Source organism: Balaenoptera musculus, chromosome 2, assembly GCF_009873245.2.
Source record: "Balaenoptera musculus isolate JJ_BM4_2016_0621 chromosome 2, mBalMus1.pri.v3, whole genome shotgun sequence".
NCBI lineage: Eukaryota > Metazoa > Chordata > Mammalia > Artiodactyla > Balaenopteridae > Balaenoptera > Balaenoptera musculus.
In genome coordinates this window covers 21,266,694-21,283,046 of record NC_045786.1, presented here as the reverse complement: position 1 = coordinate 21,283,046, position 16,353 = coordinate 21,266,694, and the positions used below count along the sequence as shown (strand labels likewise).

The 16,353-nt window shown below is 41.3% G+C and overlaps 1 protein-coding gene across 1 annotated transcript in view; it reads left to right on the top strand.

Annotated features, from left to right (window-relative positions):
* Window positions 1-4,213: 4,213 nt before the first annotated feature.
* The window catches only part of CELF2 (CUGBP Elav-like family member 2), a 525,035-nt gene continuing 512,895 nt past the window's right edge, over window positions 4,214-16,353 (top strand). The window contains exon 1 of the mRNA XM_036842569.1: window positions 4,214-4,315. Within this exon, the coding sequence (XP_036698464.1) occupies window positions 4,263-4,315 (53 nt within the window). The 5' untranslated portion in view covers window positions 4,214-4,262. The remainder of the gene's footprint in view (window positions 4,316-16,353) is intronic.

Sequence of the window (16,353 nt, the reverse complement as noted above, 5' to 3'; positions counted from 1 at the left end):
TTACCCACTTGAGGAGAAGGAAAGAGCTGGCAAATAAGAAAAAGAAAAATCTGGAACAAGCAGGAGAAAGAATCTTTATCAGGAAGTAACAGAATTAGGACTGAGTAAGCTTGAAACAAGATTTTCTAAAATAAACAAACAAACAAACAGGATAATTGGATTCCTAGGAATCAGAAATTAGAGACAAACATAGAATGAAAAAAGGACATAAAATGTTATTTTTTTCCTTAGCAAGGTTGTGTTATTTTTGTTTGTTTTTTTGTTTTTGATTTTGTTTCTGTTTTTAATTCCTGACTATCAGGAAGTTAGACATTTTCTTGGGAGATGAATTTCCTGAGACATCATACCTGTCTTTCTGAAGCTCTGTTCAGTAGTTGGTCTAACTTCTGACTGATGGAGAATGCTTGTTTTCTTTCTTTGGCTACTTCACACCCAGGTGCTTCCTGTTTCTCTATAACATAAGATCTTCACCTTTGGCTTCAAGGTCATGGCCCTCAACCCATGAAAAGTCACCCGGGATGCTATATGACTGGGGTAAATTTTACACTTGCTGACTCTCTATCAGCATTTCCTGCCTAGGTCTGGTGTGACATGCAGATTCTTTGGCTCCTGCTCTTGTCTCTTCACTGAGATTCTGTGGTTCAGTTTCTTCGCAGGTGACTCTAATCACCATACTCATGGAAACACAGGCTCATAAGGTTTGGGGCTGGAGGTTTTGTTTGTTTGGATGGAAGAGGTCCAAAGGGGGCGTTGCTTTTTGTTTGGATTTGGATTTTGGTTTTAGTTTCTGTATGTGGGAAGAGGGAAGGATATGTTAGTTATATGAAAAGGAAAACTACCAGTCTTGTCCCTGGTAATAGAGGGACAATTTAAGAATGTTGCTTTACATGGATGACATTCTTTTTTAACACATAGGGACCATTCAGAAGAGCCAACCATTGAAGAGTCATTATAAGCAATAATAAAATAATTTCATTTTTTAAAGGCATCAGTTTATCAAAATATGAGGAAAAGAACCCAAAATTAAATCTTGTAATTCATATAGTGACATGGAGGAAAATTATATTTGGGGGCAAAGTTTCTCAACACTAAATTTAACCTTTGAGTTTTACATATAGAAAGTATATTGTTGCTTTTCCTGAGCTAAAGATGAATAGTTGGCCAAGTTTTGAACAGGGCAGTATCTTGTTTGTTCATTTTTACTGGTCTCCCTCATAGCTGAAGGTGAATGAATCTTTCTGATGGCCTTTTTCTTGGTAGGCAATGGATCCATTTGATGTAAAGCTGTTCAGAATCAGGAACAGAATGCTTAGGGGAGAGAGGAAAAGAAAATTCGCACTATATACAGCATGGAATTAATCTCCAGTGTATGTAAGAAAACACTTGTTCCTCAAAATTAAGAAAGTTAAGAGCAAAATCTTCAGCCTGTATTGGACTCAACACAGCCTCTCAAAGATTGTCTATCACCAAATACTTTCAGGAAGTGTATTTCAAAGCGTGTCCTCCTGAATGCTAGGGTTTCCTAGGGGCGCCCTAGAAGAGGAAGCAGGAGCCTCATGCAGTCTTATCCACCCCTAACCTGATCCCAACCCTAGTCCCACCCCAATACAGATGAACCCTATTTGTGTATTCCTCTCTGCTGGAGGAAAGGAGTGCCCTGTGTGGTTGATCACGTGGGGTCCAGTGGGCGTGGCTTCTGGGCACCACACCTCCCCCTGCTGAGGACTAGCCCTGTGAGCCCAAATTTGCATGCCCAAATGTCCTCACCTGCATTAACAAAACAGTGGTGCTTCTGGTAACTTACTTTGTAAACAACTTAGTCACAAGGGTTGAACAAGCTAACACACCTAAAGAAATTAGTCCCAGTAATAAACTTTCACTAGTATCTGTTTCTGCACTTGGACTTGGGACAAGGTTTCATCCAAAGGAAAGTTTCTACTGCCTTTAAAAAGTTTTTGGAAGGACTACTGCTTTAAAACATGATTTAATAATTGAGGAACATGCTTTTGTCCTTTTGTCCTTTGGCCAAAAGCCAAGTCCCTCCCCCTTTTCACCCATCAACCCTGAACTCCAAGGATTAAGGATCCATTCCCCCTTCTTCTCCAGATCTGAATCTCAGCAGCAGAGCGGTGGGTTAATATATAAAAATGATGTCACTGTAGTCACAGAAACTATTTCATTATAATCTTTTGTTTTTTCCTGCTAACTTTCTAAAGGGAGAAACAGCTTATTAATTATCTAAGCATTTGGAACTCTTTGCAGGTACACGTCCCACAAATGCTATTATTATCACCCACATTTGGTGAGGTACTTGGGGATTGTAAGTGTCATGTAAATGTTTACACATTATTATACTGTGACCCAAGATCCACAGTGGGACAGCAAAGACAGCCCAGGAAGGAGCACGAAGCCCCAGAGAGGCAATGGTTTTTGCAAAAGGTATGAAATTCTCTTTGTTTAGCATAAGGAGAGTTGTACTTCTGAGGAGAGTCATTTACAGCCATTAGGGAAAGTATGTATGACTGTAAAAGAGACAGCTGAGGGTTTGCTGCATATTTTCAGACAGAAGGGGGTCCTTCAAGAAAAGGGTAACAGGGAAAGGATTTAAAATGCTGTGAGGGGCATTTCGAGTTGACTGGAAGAACTTCCTGACAGTAAAAGCAGCATGCTTCCAACAGCTGTCACCACATCTTTCCCTCTGGAGACTCTCAGGAAAGAAGAGATTCTTTTTCTTGGTAAGCTCAGCCTAAAGGCAAGAAATTGGAACCCATCCTCCTGGCTGACCATTTGAGGTAGTAAGGTCACTGCAGAACATTGAATGGCACTGTGTTCTCTTGAAATCTGGACTCTGCTTGTGGCGAATGTCTTGGTTGGTGCCGGTGTGTCCTTAACATCCCCTAACACTCACTCTCTACACTCTTTTCATCCGAGACAAAAAGATTTACAACCGGCCATGTGTCCAGGCACAACAATCATTGTTTTGTTAGACCAGGGAGGCTGATCTTCCATTTATGGTGATGGTCTTAAAATTACCTTCTAAAATAAGTGTAGGAAAAAGAGGAATTGGATATAAAGAGAGTAAAGGTCCTATCATGTTAAGCTCATGTGGCATGCAGGTGTGAGGAAAATCTGAATGACCTGGGAGGTCATGGAGACCCCTATGCCAGGTGATTTCAAGGTCTTCTAATGCCAGGATCCTGGGAGGACAGGGTGGGGAGGGGCTTCAGTAGTGGAGTCTTATTACCTAGAACCTCGGAAAGCATATGCTAGCATATGCTATGAGGCAGTGCTTACAAAAATAAGAAACCCATACAGTCACAAAAACCTACATCAGCACACAGACCAGTCTAGAGGAAAACAATTCTGCTCTGGATATTGTTTTCAACATCTGTGCACGGTTTCAGATGATTGTTGAAAGGATGTTCAGTTTTAAATAAAGGACAAAAGATATACAAGTTGAGGGAGAAAAGCCCACGCCCTTTTCTCTTAATGCTTGGAGAGATTCTACATTTCCCCCTCTTCATGTTCTTTTAAATCCCGAGAAAGAAAGAAAGGAGGGGGGAAAAAAAGCAGTGTAACAAATTCCCTGCCAGAAAGCACACAGTAAATTCTAGCTTGTTAGCAGGCCAGTTCCAAATGATTTCTAAAAACAAATCCTAAGAGTCATGTAGTTACAGCCTCTGAGGGAAGCTGTAAGCCCGACGCTGGTGTCCCAGAACCCAAGCCACCAAAAAAAAAAAAAAAGGGAAAAAAGAAACCTAACCGGTCTTCTGACAGGAATATGAAAGCAAAATCTCAGGAGGATGCCCCAGAGGAGGAGAAAGCTGCAGCTTGCAGTAATCTGTAAATGATTGCCGTTAAAGTCTGGAGGCTTCAGACTTGATCTGTTTGTTCCAAAAGCAAGCCAAGGAGGACGGTGTTAATAAAGAGAGATTTAACTGAGAGCTGTGCTTGGAATAAAGTGGGCTACAAAAAGGTCAAATGTGATCAGTTGGAGCAGATTACAAGGGCTTTAAAAGGTGGTGTGGAGAAATGAGCCGGGGCTGGGGAGTAATCTAGCGCAAGATTGATTAGGCCGTGGGCGTGGAGAAAAGCCAGGACAAGTGCTTATCAATCCTAGAAGGAGGAAGAGCCGCGCGCGTGCAGGCGCCCGGTCGCTCCGGGCCTGAGCCGAGCAGCCGGCGGCGGCTTCCTTCCCCCGCATCCCCTCCCCGCGCCCCCTCCTCTCCGGACTGGATCTGCCTTCGGCCGCCCTTTAGACAATGGTCTCCTTAATCTCTGACTTGGATCCACTCAAAGACTGGAAAGTTTTAAGGTAGGCCTGCTTTTCTTTCTCTCTCGTCGCTGTTACCGTTCACGGCCAAGTGCTCCCCCCGCCCGCACCCCAATTACGGCGCGTGGGATGCTGCGTGCAGTGCCAGGGGTGGGTGGCAGGGACCGCCGGGTCTGCTTAGCGGGATGCGCCGTGGTGATGCGGAAACAACTTCCAGCGGATGTGGAGAGAGGGGCGGGAGAAGTCCTCAGTTTCACTCCCTCAGGGGAAGGCGGTGCATTTTAATGAGAGTTTGTCTTACTGAAATGATTCCTCACATTGGCTGACTCAGGGAGCCAGTTATACTTATTATTGCGTTACATGGGGCCCTGAATCCATCAGAGGGGATGTGGGAAACTTTCTGGGACTTCAGATAAAAAAGCGAACTTTCCAGAAGACTATTCCTTCCCCTCTTTTAAGAGGGTCTGTGGAAATGCGGTTTCCTCCTGTGACCTCTCCTCCCCACCCCCAGGCCTAATTTGGAAATGCTGGTCCTATAAAAACTCAGCTGACCTCGGAAGGGAATGAGTAGAGTTTCTGAAACAAGGTCGTTCTCTGAATGCTCCTGAAAAGGTGAACTCAGACCTCTTCATGATTCAGAGACCCAGAAAAATGAGAACCCAAGGACCTCAAAGTGGCGAAAGTTCATGCATTTTCTCCACTTGGGTCTAAGCTGACTCCTTCCATAGAGTTCACAATGCCTTCCTAGGTCTAACTTAACACTGAAGGGTATTTCCCAGCCAAAAGCACTTTGGGCAATTTTTAAAATACAAAAATGTTAAATGGAGGAGTTTTTATGAAAAGTGGTTTAACACAATGGCATGTTGTCCCGAATACCTACTCCCAAACATGATTCCATTGGAACTAAACCAAGACCCAAAAAGTCACCTCTTTTTCCTGACATCTTGTATTAGTTGGCTATTACTTATTTCCCTGAGTTCTGCGCCTTAGTTTTTTTTTTTTTAAAGAGATTGGAGTTTATTTATTTATTTATTTATTTTTGGCTGTGTTGGGTCTTCGTTTCTGTGCGAGGGCTTTCTCTAGTTGCGGCAAGCCGGGGCCACTCTTCATCGCGGTGCGCGGGCCTCTCACTATCGCGGCCTCTCTTGTTGCGGAGCACAAGCTCCAGACACGCAGGCTCAGCAGCCGTGGCCCACGGGCCCAGTCGCTCCGCGGCATGTGGGATCCTCCCAGACCAGGGCTCGAACCCATGTCCCCTGCATTGGCAGGCAGATTCTCAACCACCGCGCCACCAGGGAAGCCCAGTTTTTTTTTTTAATTGTATTATTTTTTAAATTTATTTTATTGAAGTATAGTTGATTTACAGTGTGTTAATTTCTATGGTACAGCAAAGTGATTCAGTTATACATACATATATATACATATTCACATACTTTTTCATATTCTTTTCCATTATGGTTTAACACAGATACTGAATATAGTTCCCTGTGCTAGACAGTAGGACCTTGTAGTTTTATCCATCCTATGTATAATAGTTTGCATCTGGTAATCCCAAACTCCCACTCCCTCCCTCTCCCACTCCCCCTCAGCAACCACAAGTCTATTCTCTATGTCTGTGAGTCTGTTTCTGTTTTGTAGATCAGTTCATTTGTGTCATATTTTAGATTCCACATATAAGTGATATCATATGGTATTTGTCTTTCTCTTTCTGACTTCATAGTAAGATAATCTCTAGGCCCATCCATGTTGCTGCAAATGGCATTATTTCATTCCTTTTTAGGGCTGAGTAGTATTTCATTGTATATATGTACCACCTCTTCTTTATCCATTTATCTGTTGATGGGCATTTAGGTTGTTTCCATGTCTTGGCTATTGAAAATAGTGCTGCAATGAACTAATTTGATTATTTTTAAAAGCAACCACATGATACAAAAGAGCAAATAAAAGAAAAATTGGCCACTATCCATCTTATTTTCTTTTTAAAAATTCTTGCTTTCTAGAACTTCACGTGTATACATGTCATATAGTATGTGTCATTTTATAATCTGCTCTTTTTCCAGTTAAATATCAAACACATTTCTATGTTTCTGCTTCCCCTTCATAACCATAATTTTAATGACTAAAACAGCATCATGATGTTGATGTACATTGTTTTACTAAATTACCCTGTTGGCTGAAAATTTAGATTGTTTCCAGTCCTTGATTTATATGAACGACGGACTCAGAGAGCTATACCTTTCTGCTTTCATTAAATAATTCCCAGGATTTCTAGATGAAAAGGCACGAATGTTTTATGGGCCTGTCAGTGATACTTTCTTCTATTTGTAGGTTTAAATTTTATTTTTAATTGAGAGATGCTAAAGTACTTCTGTACATGTCCTTATGATGCAGCTATTATAATAAATTTCATTCTTTAACTGGATTACTAACCTATTTCTAAAATTGAAATATTTCTTAAGGGTGTTTTTTAAAAAATTGTTTTCAGTGATTAACTTATTATTGCACAAGTGGATAAGGTGGGCCCCAGCTCTAAGAACGTGTGTAAGATTACAAATCTTTAAAAATGTTGCCCTGCAAAGGCCTTTTCAGATAATGATCCTTAGTCTTAACACACTTAAAAAGCCAGTGGTAATGTTGCCTTTCCCCTAAATGTGTCTCTAACATAAGTGAAGGTTATTTTATGGCTGGAGTAAATAAAGCTTCACAAACTTGGACTGGGAAGCCCTGGGAAAGAGAAACATCTTCCCATTGACCTCTGGGTACACTAAGTTTGTTCTGTCCACACCTCTTCTTGGCAGGTGTTATTCCATCATCATTTTAACTGTGTGTAATTCTTTCCTGCGATAAGGAATTATGAAGTGTGTAGTGTTTAGGTGTCGCATTTTAAATTCCTTAATTGTTTATAATCGGGCATCAGCTTGGCTAATTCTGATTCATGGAACCATTCACTCACCAACACTAATGCTCTGTCCATTACAGACACACCTTGTTTTAATGCTTTGCTTTATTGTGCTTGGAAGATATTGCCTTTTTTTGTTGTTTGTTTTTTACGGACTGAAGGTTTGGGGCAACCCCGTGTCGAGCAAGCCTTTTGGTGCCATTTTTCCAACAGCATTTGCTCACTTCGTGTCTCTGTGTCCCATTTTGGTAATTCTCAGAATATCTCAATTTTTTCATCATTATTATACTTATTCTGGTGATCTGTGATCGGTGATCTTTGATGCTACCATTGCAAAAAGAAGGTGACTCGCTGAAGTCTCACATGACGGTTAGCATTTTTTAACAGTTAAATATATATATTTTTTAACATCTTTATTGGAGTATAGTTGCTTTACAATGGTGTGTTAGTTTCTGCTTTATAACAAAGTGAATCAGCTATACATATACATATTTCCCCATTTCTCCTCCCTCTTGCGTCTCCCTCCCACCCTCCCTATCCCACCCCACCCCTTTAGGTGGTCACAAAGCACCAAGCTGATCTCCTTGTGCTATGTGGCTGCTTCCCACTAGTAGCAATAAAATATTTTTAATTAAGGTATGCACCTTGTTTTTTTAATAAATTTATTTATTTATTTTTGGCTGCATTCGGTCTTCGTTGCTGCGCGTGGCTTTCTCTAGCTGCGGCGAGCGGGGGCTACTCTTTGTTGCGGTGCGCGTGCTTCTCATTGCGGTGGCCTCTCCCATCATGGTGGTCTCTCTCATTGCAGAGCACAGGCTCCAGGCACGTGGGTTTCAGTAGTTGTGGCACGCAGGCCCAGCAGCTGTGGCTTGCAGGCTCTAGAGCGCAGGCTCAGTAGTTGTGGCGCATGGGGCCAGTTGCTCCATGGCATGTGGGATCCTCCTGGACCAGGGCTCGAACCTGTGTCCCCTGCATTGGCAGGCGGATTCTTAACCACTGCGCCACCAGGGAAGTCCCTGTACATTGTTTTTTTTAGACATAATGCTATTGCACACTTAATAGACTACAGTATAGTGTAAACATAATTTTCATATGCACTGGGAAACCAAAAAATGTGACTCACTTTATTGCGATTTTCACTTTATTTTAGCGGTCTGGAATCAAAGCCGTAATATCTCTGAGGTGAGCCTGTGTATGTGCGAGAAGGAAAGATATAGCATGACCTTCTAAGTGGGATAATCTAGCAGGAGACTGAAGATGTGTATGCTGATGGCATACAGGGTTGTACGTGATATGATTTACCTCAGTAAAATGCTTTTCAAATCCAGAGGTGGGGGATCCTATTATAATACTGCTACTGCCTTTGTCTGATAAGAGGTGAGCGGAATGCTTGGTATATAACACGGAAAGGCTTTCAAACCTGCCTACCCTGGAATATTTTCAGATGTTTGCTCCAGTTATGCGGCCTGGAGTTCTGCCAAATCTGCTGCTCTTGAAAAGTGATTGCAAGGCACATTTTTTTAATCTGCTTACACCCTAATTTAGTGTTTTAAGATATGATCTGAGGGTGGGATACAAGTTCCGGTCCTAAACCTTTGTCGGGCACTGTATATTTAGCATCACTCCCTCCTAGGTCCATTTTGTCAAATGGAAAACAAATCCAGGTTGGGAATCCTGCTGTTGGCTGTTTTAGTTTCTGTCTACCTCAAAGGGCATAAAAGAAACAACTTCCACCAAAAGACACGCCAACAAATTTGCAACTGTAAGACTCCCCTCTTGACCACTGGGAAAGCACAAACACAAAAGCTTCACTCAAGAGAATCAAAATCAGCTAAATCAAGAAAAAATAGTCAGTACATAGAAGACGAAAAAGGAAATGACAAGGTAGTAGATGTATGATTACAAGAATAAAACAAACCTGCCAATCTGATTCATATAAGATTTCATGTTCATCGATACCACTTGAGGGAAAACAAGTCATAAAGATGACTCAAGTTCAACAGGTTGAAAACGGTACCTATTATCTCCCCTAAGACCTGCTTCTTTTCTGGTGTTCACAGGCTTATGAATCACACCAAGTAGATATCCGGCCAGGTACTCAAACTGGAAAGTTGGCATCCTCCCTCCTCCCTCATTTTCCCTCCTAATTACATCTAAACTATCACCAGCTCCTGCTGATTTCAACTCCTAAACATCTCCTGCCTCCCCACTTTTCTCCACCTTTCCTTGCTGTAGTCTTCTTGTTTTGCTCAGAACTCCGTACTACCTCCTAAATCTCCCTGCTTCAGTTCTTGCTATCATGGTCTACTTCTCACAGAAGAGGAATGAAAACACTTAAAAGCCATAAATTGGATCATGTGATGTTCCTTTTTAAAAGCCCTCCCATTACTCTTCAAGTAAAAGCCAAGATCCTTATCCTAACCCACAAGACCCCATCTGACCTTGCCCTTGACTACCTCTTCAACCTTATTTCCTCCCTCTTTCCCCAGAGCCCAAGTTGCTCCAGCCCCTCTGGTCTTCTTTCTCTTCCTCGAATGATCCAAGCTTACTTTGGCTATAGAGTATTTGCAAGGAGCTCTCCCTCTCCCTGCCTGGAAATCTTCTCCCTCGATGTTTGCAGGGCAAGACGCTGCTGTCATTCAAGTCTTAGCTCAGATGTCACCTCCTCAGTGAAGCCTTCCTTGATCCCTCAATTTATTAAAATTTTTTGTTGTTGATGTATAGTTAATTTACAATTAGTGTTAGTTTCAAGGGTACAGAAGTGATTCAGTTATACATATATATTCTTTTTCAGATTCTTCTCCATTATAGGTTTTTATGAGATATTGAGTATAGTTCCTTGTACTAAGCAGTAGGACCTTATTGTTTATCTATTTTACATACAGTAGTGTGTATATGTTAATCCCAACCTCCTAATTTATCTCCCTCTCCCAGATCCCTTAATTTAAAGCCATCCCAAAATCACTCTTCAGCATTTCTCACTGATAGGTTGAATCATATAAGATTGTCAATATTTAACTACTGTAGACCTATAAAAATTTCAGTTTCATATGGTTGAACTAATATTCTCATTATAGCACTTATCATACCTGCTATTTTCATATGTGCTTATTATTTCTCTTCACCATTAGAATGTATAATTGGTGTGGTTAACTGGTATGGTTAACCGGTGCCTAAAATATTTCCTGGCACATTACAGAGAATGAATGAATGAAGGATGAATGAATGAATGACGTGGTCACTGTTTGTCTCCCTCATTGACTTTATACTCTATGAGGCCAGATTGTTCATACTCTAATGCCAGTATTTACCACAGGAATGGTGGTGGTGTCTTATGTGGAATGAATAAATGGATGAATGAATGAGTGACTTCTAACTCCCAGTTTAGTAATTCTCTCTTCACTTCCTCCTTTCTGTTCCAGTCAGCAAAGTGTCTGGATTTGATAACATGGGAAATTTTTTAATTCTCTGGGAATCAGACAGATGACTGTTATTCAAGCAGAATTCTTTCTACACAAGACAGTGATCTAGATCAGGGGTTGGCAAACTTCTATAAAGGGCCAGGTAGTACATAGGTCAGTTTTTGCTGCCCACACAGTCTCTGTTGCAGCTACTTAGGTCTGCCATCCTAGCATGAAAGTAGCCACAGGTAATATGTAAATGACTAAGGTTAAGTGTGAACCAATAAAACTTTATTTACAAAAACAGGAAATGGGTGGGATTTGGCCCAAGGACCATAGCCTACCTTTCATCTGTTATCTAGGCTAATGATTTGACCAACAAAAAAATAGAAGTCGTTTTGACAGATAGCTAGAAGGATGTTTTCAAATCTCATGACAAAGTACATATCATGAACTTACCTCCTTATTGGGAAAAAATATTTTAAAGAGCCTTGGTCATATTTCACAGATCAGAGATGTTTTCGGTCATGAGCACTTGATCTCACAAAGATGATTATAGTCTGGAGGAAATTTATGGCTCCCCAAATTCTTTAAATGTTTGGGTGAGCCTTCAGGCTATAACAAAATACACTTTTGCCTGTTCCCTTACTGAGTGTGTGAGAAACTCCCATTAATGAGAACAGCACATGTTGATGGAAAAAAATAGACCAAATCCTGACATGTTTTAAGTCAGTGCTTGGCCTCGTTTCTTTCTGTTTCGTTGCTTTCTCCAGCTCATTTAGGAGATGTTTCCCTTTCACATGCCTGATAAATCTCCCAAGATGAATTCCAAACTCAAGGAGGAAAGCGTGCTGTGTGATTTTGAATGAATGCCATGTGTAGATACTCTTCAGCTCACGTTACATGACATCTTGGAGGCGCTTGGAGTGAGGAGAGTTTACGTGGAACTCTCTTGGTGTCCAGTGAGAGCAGGCTGGCCATCTGAAGATCAGAGATTAGTCTTCTTAGAGGATGATAGAAGAATTATTAATGCTTTCTGTGTGCCAGGCATTATGCTAAGAGCTCTGTGTTTAATATCTCATTTACTCTTTGCAACAACCTTATGAAGTAGGTACTGTCTGGTCATGGCACCTTTCCTTGGTATGTTGGTAACTTAATGAAGCATCTTGCCTTAACTATGCCTCAGATGGGAAAAATTTGCACCACATCATTTTTTTTCCTCACTGGAAAGTTTGAAGAATCATGACCCAGTTACTACTGGGTTCTTTAGAAAACCTTTGCAGAGCAGGGGGGAAGTAGGCTATGAAAACAGAGTTATATCCAGTAATAATTCTTTAGGTAGAGAATTATATGTTTATAAAAATGAATACAAGACCTGGGCCTTTTAAATAATGTATTACATCAGAATAATCTACTATTTTTCACAAAGCGTGACTAATGTAGCACATTACATAACTAATAATAACAAAGGGTATTATAAGATCATATAAAAATGTAAAGTAGAGAAATCCTGTTATCTATAGGTTGGAATGCTACTGCCAAGGCTTTTACAGCTCCTTCCAGCACTCAAAAAAAACCAAACCACTAAAACACCCTCAGGAGTTGTTTCCACTCCACTGACTCCAATAATCAGCAGAAAAATATTCACTTGACAATTATTTTGTTCCCCCTCCTGAACGGGTCTGTTTCCCTAGTGGGCTGGACCAGCAAGGACAAACCCAACACATCCAGATCCTGTGAAATCTCTGTTAGGAGAAACACAAGAGGAAATCCCTGTAATTGGGGAACGTCTCCCAGGGGTCAGAGACCACAGGGAAGTTATCTTCCCAAAATAAAGGAGAATCACCTGGCACTTTTATTCCACTCTTTGGGAAGAGAATCTGACACTTAACCTCTCTACACTCCCCAAATATGTGTTCAGACTGAGAGTCCCCGAATACCAGCATCATATGCTATAGATTATAGTATAAGGAGCAGACTCAGTGTGTAGGTTTCATGTCTGTTCCCACACGGAGTCCCTGTGTTTACCTCCCCTTTCTGATTTAGTGCAACAGGAGAAGGCACCTCAACAGATCAACTAATCACTCTTCTTTCTGCATCTCTGTGTTAAAAAGTCTCCACTCCCCAAACACCATATTATTCACGAGGACATGGTTTGTCTGTCTTGTTTACCACTGTGTCTCCAGCAGTGCCCAGCCCTGATGCAGGTTTGATACTTATTTCCTGCAAGGATGTCTCACTAACCCTCTCTCCCTGGCTTCCACCCCACCCATCTCCCACCAGGAAGGAAGGTTTTCTTCCCCTAAATGCTCATAGCCCTGAATCTAAACCTTAGATGCTCCAATGCAAGTGCAGATTTCCTGCTTTGTAATATTTATGTATGTCTTAGTTCCATTCCTAGACTGTGAACTCTCAAAAGATAAAGTCCATGCCCCATTCATCTTTGCATCCACTTGCATCCTTAGTATTACCCGACACCGCATTTTGCCCAGCCAGGATTTGAACAGACATCCACACATTCCTCATTTGTAAGATGAGCGATTGAACCAGATTATATCTAAGGATCCCCTTCTATAAAATTATGTGATCAATGTGAGATAGAACAAAGAAGCACTCTCCCCCAGGACCCTGAGTCCCACCTCTGAGCCATACCGTGCATCCTTTCCCTATATTGTTGAGTTTTTCTCCCAGCAAAATAATTCTCTTTCTATTGATCCACATATTCTTTCAAGGCTCTTTTACTCCCAGTCCTTCTGTAGAGTTGATGGACTAAACTACAAACCTGTTTTCAGATGTTCTGTCTTGAACTAGGGCAATAATGTAAATCAGCTGTTCCAGGGATGAGTTTTGCTGACACGTACTGATATTAGCAATCATAGGACCAGTCCTGCGGGGCTGAGTATTGCAGCCAATCTGGGTTGTAGGTGTTTCAGTTACCCATGGCTTTGGCACGCCCTTTGTTTTTCATTGCACTAGTTTTTCATTCTTATAGAGACACAAATGTCTAAGCCAGAAAGAATTGTAAGAGGCCCCTGGAAACAGCAGTTTTCTCTATTTTGTCATGTTTCCTGGTGAGTAAGTGAAAGATTTTGTAAACTGGAAAAATGTCACCCTCATTTAAGTTTGGTATTTACAAATGGAACTTAATGCTTCTTCTGAGGCTTGGCACGTGATATGTTTTCCCACCATCATTATCATGATCGTTATTGACCATAACAGCCATTACTGAGTACCCAAAAGCTGGACTGTTCTTTCCTTCTCCATGAAAACACATGTGCTTCAAAGGTTTGTTCTCACCTAAGCTCCTGAAGGTAACTTTGCCTGATAACCCTATTCACATAGACCGACCACTTGCTTCATTAGAACTTCCTTAACATTTAGTTACCACTCTACAGAGATGTAGGTTAAATAACTATTTGGAATGTGGGTTTTTTTGTCAGGTATCACTGACATACAACATTATATTAGTTTCTGGTGTACAACATAATGATTCCCTGTTTGCATAGATTGCAAAATGATCACCACAATAAATCTAGTTAACATCGATCACCAAACATAGTTACAAAATTTTTTTCTTATGATGAGAATTTTTAAGATCTACTCTCTTAGCAACTTTCAAATATGCAATACAGTATTATTAGCTATAGTCACCATGCTGTAATTTCATCCTCGTGACTTATACATTTTATAGCTGGAAGTCTGTACCTTTTGACTCACTTCATCTATTTGGCCCAACCCCCTAGCCCCCACCTCTGGCAACCACCAATCTGTTCTCTGCATCTGTAAGCAGCTTGAGTTTCAGGCTGAGGTATTTGTTCTTTTAAGATTCTACATATGAGATAATACAGTATTTGTCTTTCTCTGTCTCATTTCACTGAGCATAATGCCCTCAGGGTCCATCCATGCTGTTGCAAATGGCAGGATTTTATTCTTCTTTCTGACTGAGAATATTCCATTGTGTTTATATACCACATCTTCTTATCCATTCATCTACTGATGGATGCTTAGGTAGTTACCATGTCTTGGCTGTTGTAAATAAGGCTGCCATGACATGGGGGTGCATATATCTTTTCCAGTTAGTGTTTTCATTTTCTTCAGATAAATACCCAGGAGTGGAATTGCTGGATCATGTGGTAATTCTGTTTTTTATTTTTTGAAGAACCTTCATACTGTTCTCCATAGTGGCTGCACCAATTTACATTCCCACCCACAGTGCACAACGATTCCCTTTTCTCCACACCCTCACCAACACTTGTTATTTCTTGCCTTTTTGAAAATAGCCATTCTAACAGGTGTGGGATGATATTGCATTGTGGGTTTGATTGACATTTCCCTGATGATTAGTGATGTTGAGCACCTTTTTATGTACCTGTTGGCCATCTGTATGTCTTCTTTGGAAAACTGTCTTTTCAGATTCTCTGCCCACTTTTAAATTAGGTGAACTTCCTCAACATTGAGGCCCACTATGGTGGGTATTTATGAAATCTACACATTTGAGTGACATAACAAATGTAGTTCTTTTACACAAAGATGGAAAGTGAGATTGGGTACTATTAGATGGCAGTATGCCCAGGGAACCCAAGAATATTTGGATCCTGATGTAGATGACAGCCGCCTCTCATGTACAAGTTTCCAGAGGGCCTGAGGATAGAGGGACCAAGATGGGGGCCCATCAGTTTCTCAGCCAAGGATTTTAAAAACCATTTGTTTGGGAATCCTGGGGTTGAGAGAGGGGAGCTGGAACATTCTATGATACTTAGCCAGCCTCCCCTACTGCCAATTCTGCCAAACCCAAACCCTCATGGCCTGAGACAAACAATGACAAACTGAAGCAAAAGCAATAGTTTATAATTAAATGTACCATTGGCTCAAAACCCCTATGTATATATGTACATAAATCTAATGAGTTGGGTTGGACTATGTAGAACACCCATTTTTTTTCCCTGATGTAATCTAGCTTCTTCCAAGTAACTTCTGCTCTGTTTCTCATTGAAACCGCAGCTTTAGTTAAGAATGTTTCTGCTGCAGGTTAATCAAACACTGAATATTTCATCTCCATTTTTCAGGGGTCTAAACCAAGGGTTGGCAAACTTCTTTTGCAAAGGGCCAGTTACTAAATACTTTTGGCTTTGCTGACAAACCATATGGTATCTGTCACAACTATTCAGCTCTACCATGGTAGCACAAAAACGGCCAGGGACAATATAGAAATGAATGGGCATGGCAGTATTCTGATAAAACTCTATTTACAAAAGCAGGCGGTGGGTTGGATTTGGCCCTCAGGCCATAGTTTGCCAGTGGCCCATGTATGCTACACTGAGTTTTGGACCTTTCAGAGCCAAGGCAGCCTGCACAGCCGTAGGGAAATTGAACCAGAGAAAGCAGCAAGAGAGAATATGTTTCCCCAAATGCTATGTGCTGAGCTGGCTTAAGCTGTGCTTGTCTTTCATCCCTGGGAAGAAGAGAAAGTATATGAGGAGTGAGGGAAGGGTGGCTGGACTGTCTCAGACCCAGGGTCACCTTTTACTTTTGCCACATTGAGGCAAGAAGCAAAGCATCCTTTACCTTTAAAGGAAGGTCCAGCACTCTCACCCACCTGTCCTTTATGATGACCCGGAATCTCATCATCCATAGCAGGAACTCATCCCTTTGGGGAAGGGGGCCAGATGATGAAATGAGACCAAGGAAAGGAAGAAAAGAAAAGAGGATCTTGAAAAACCTGCCCTACAAGGATTATAGGAATCTGGGGAAAGAAGGCAGCTAGGATAATTGATTGCCCA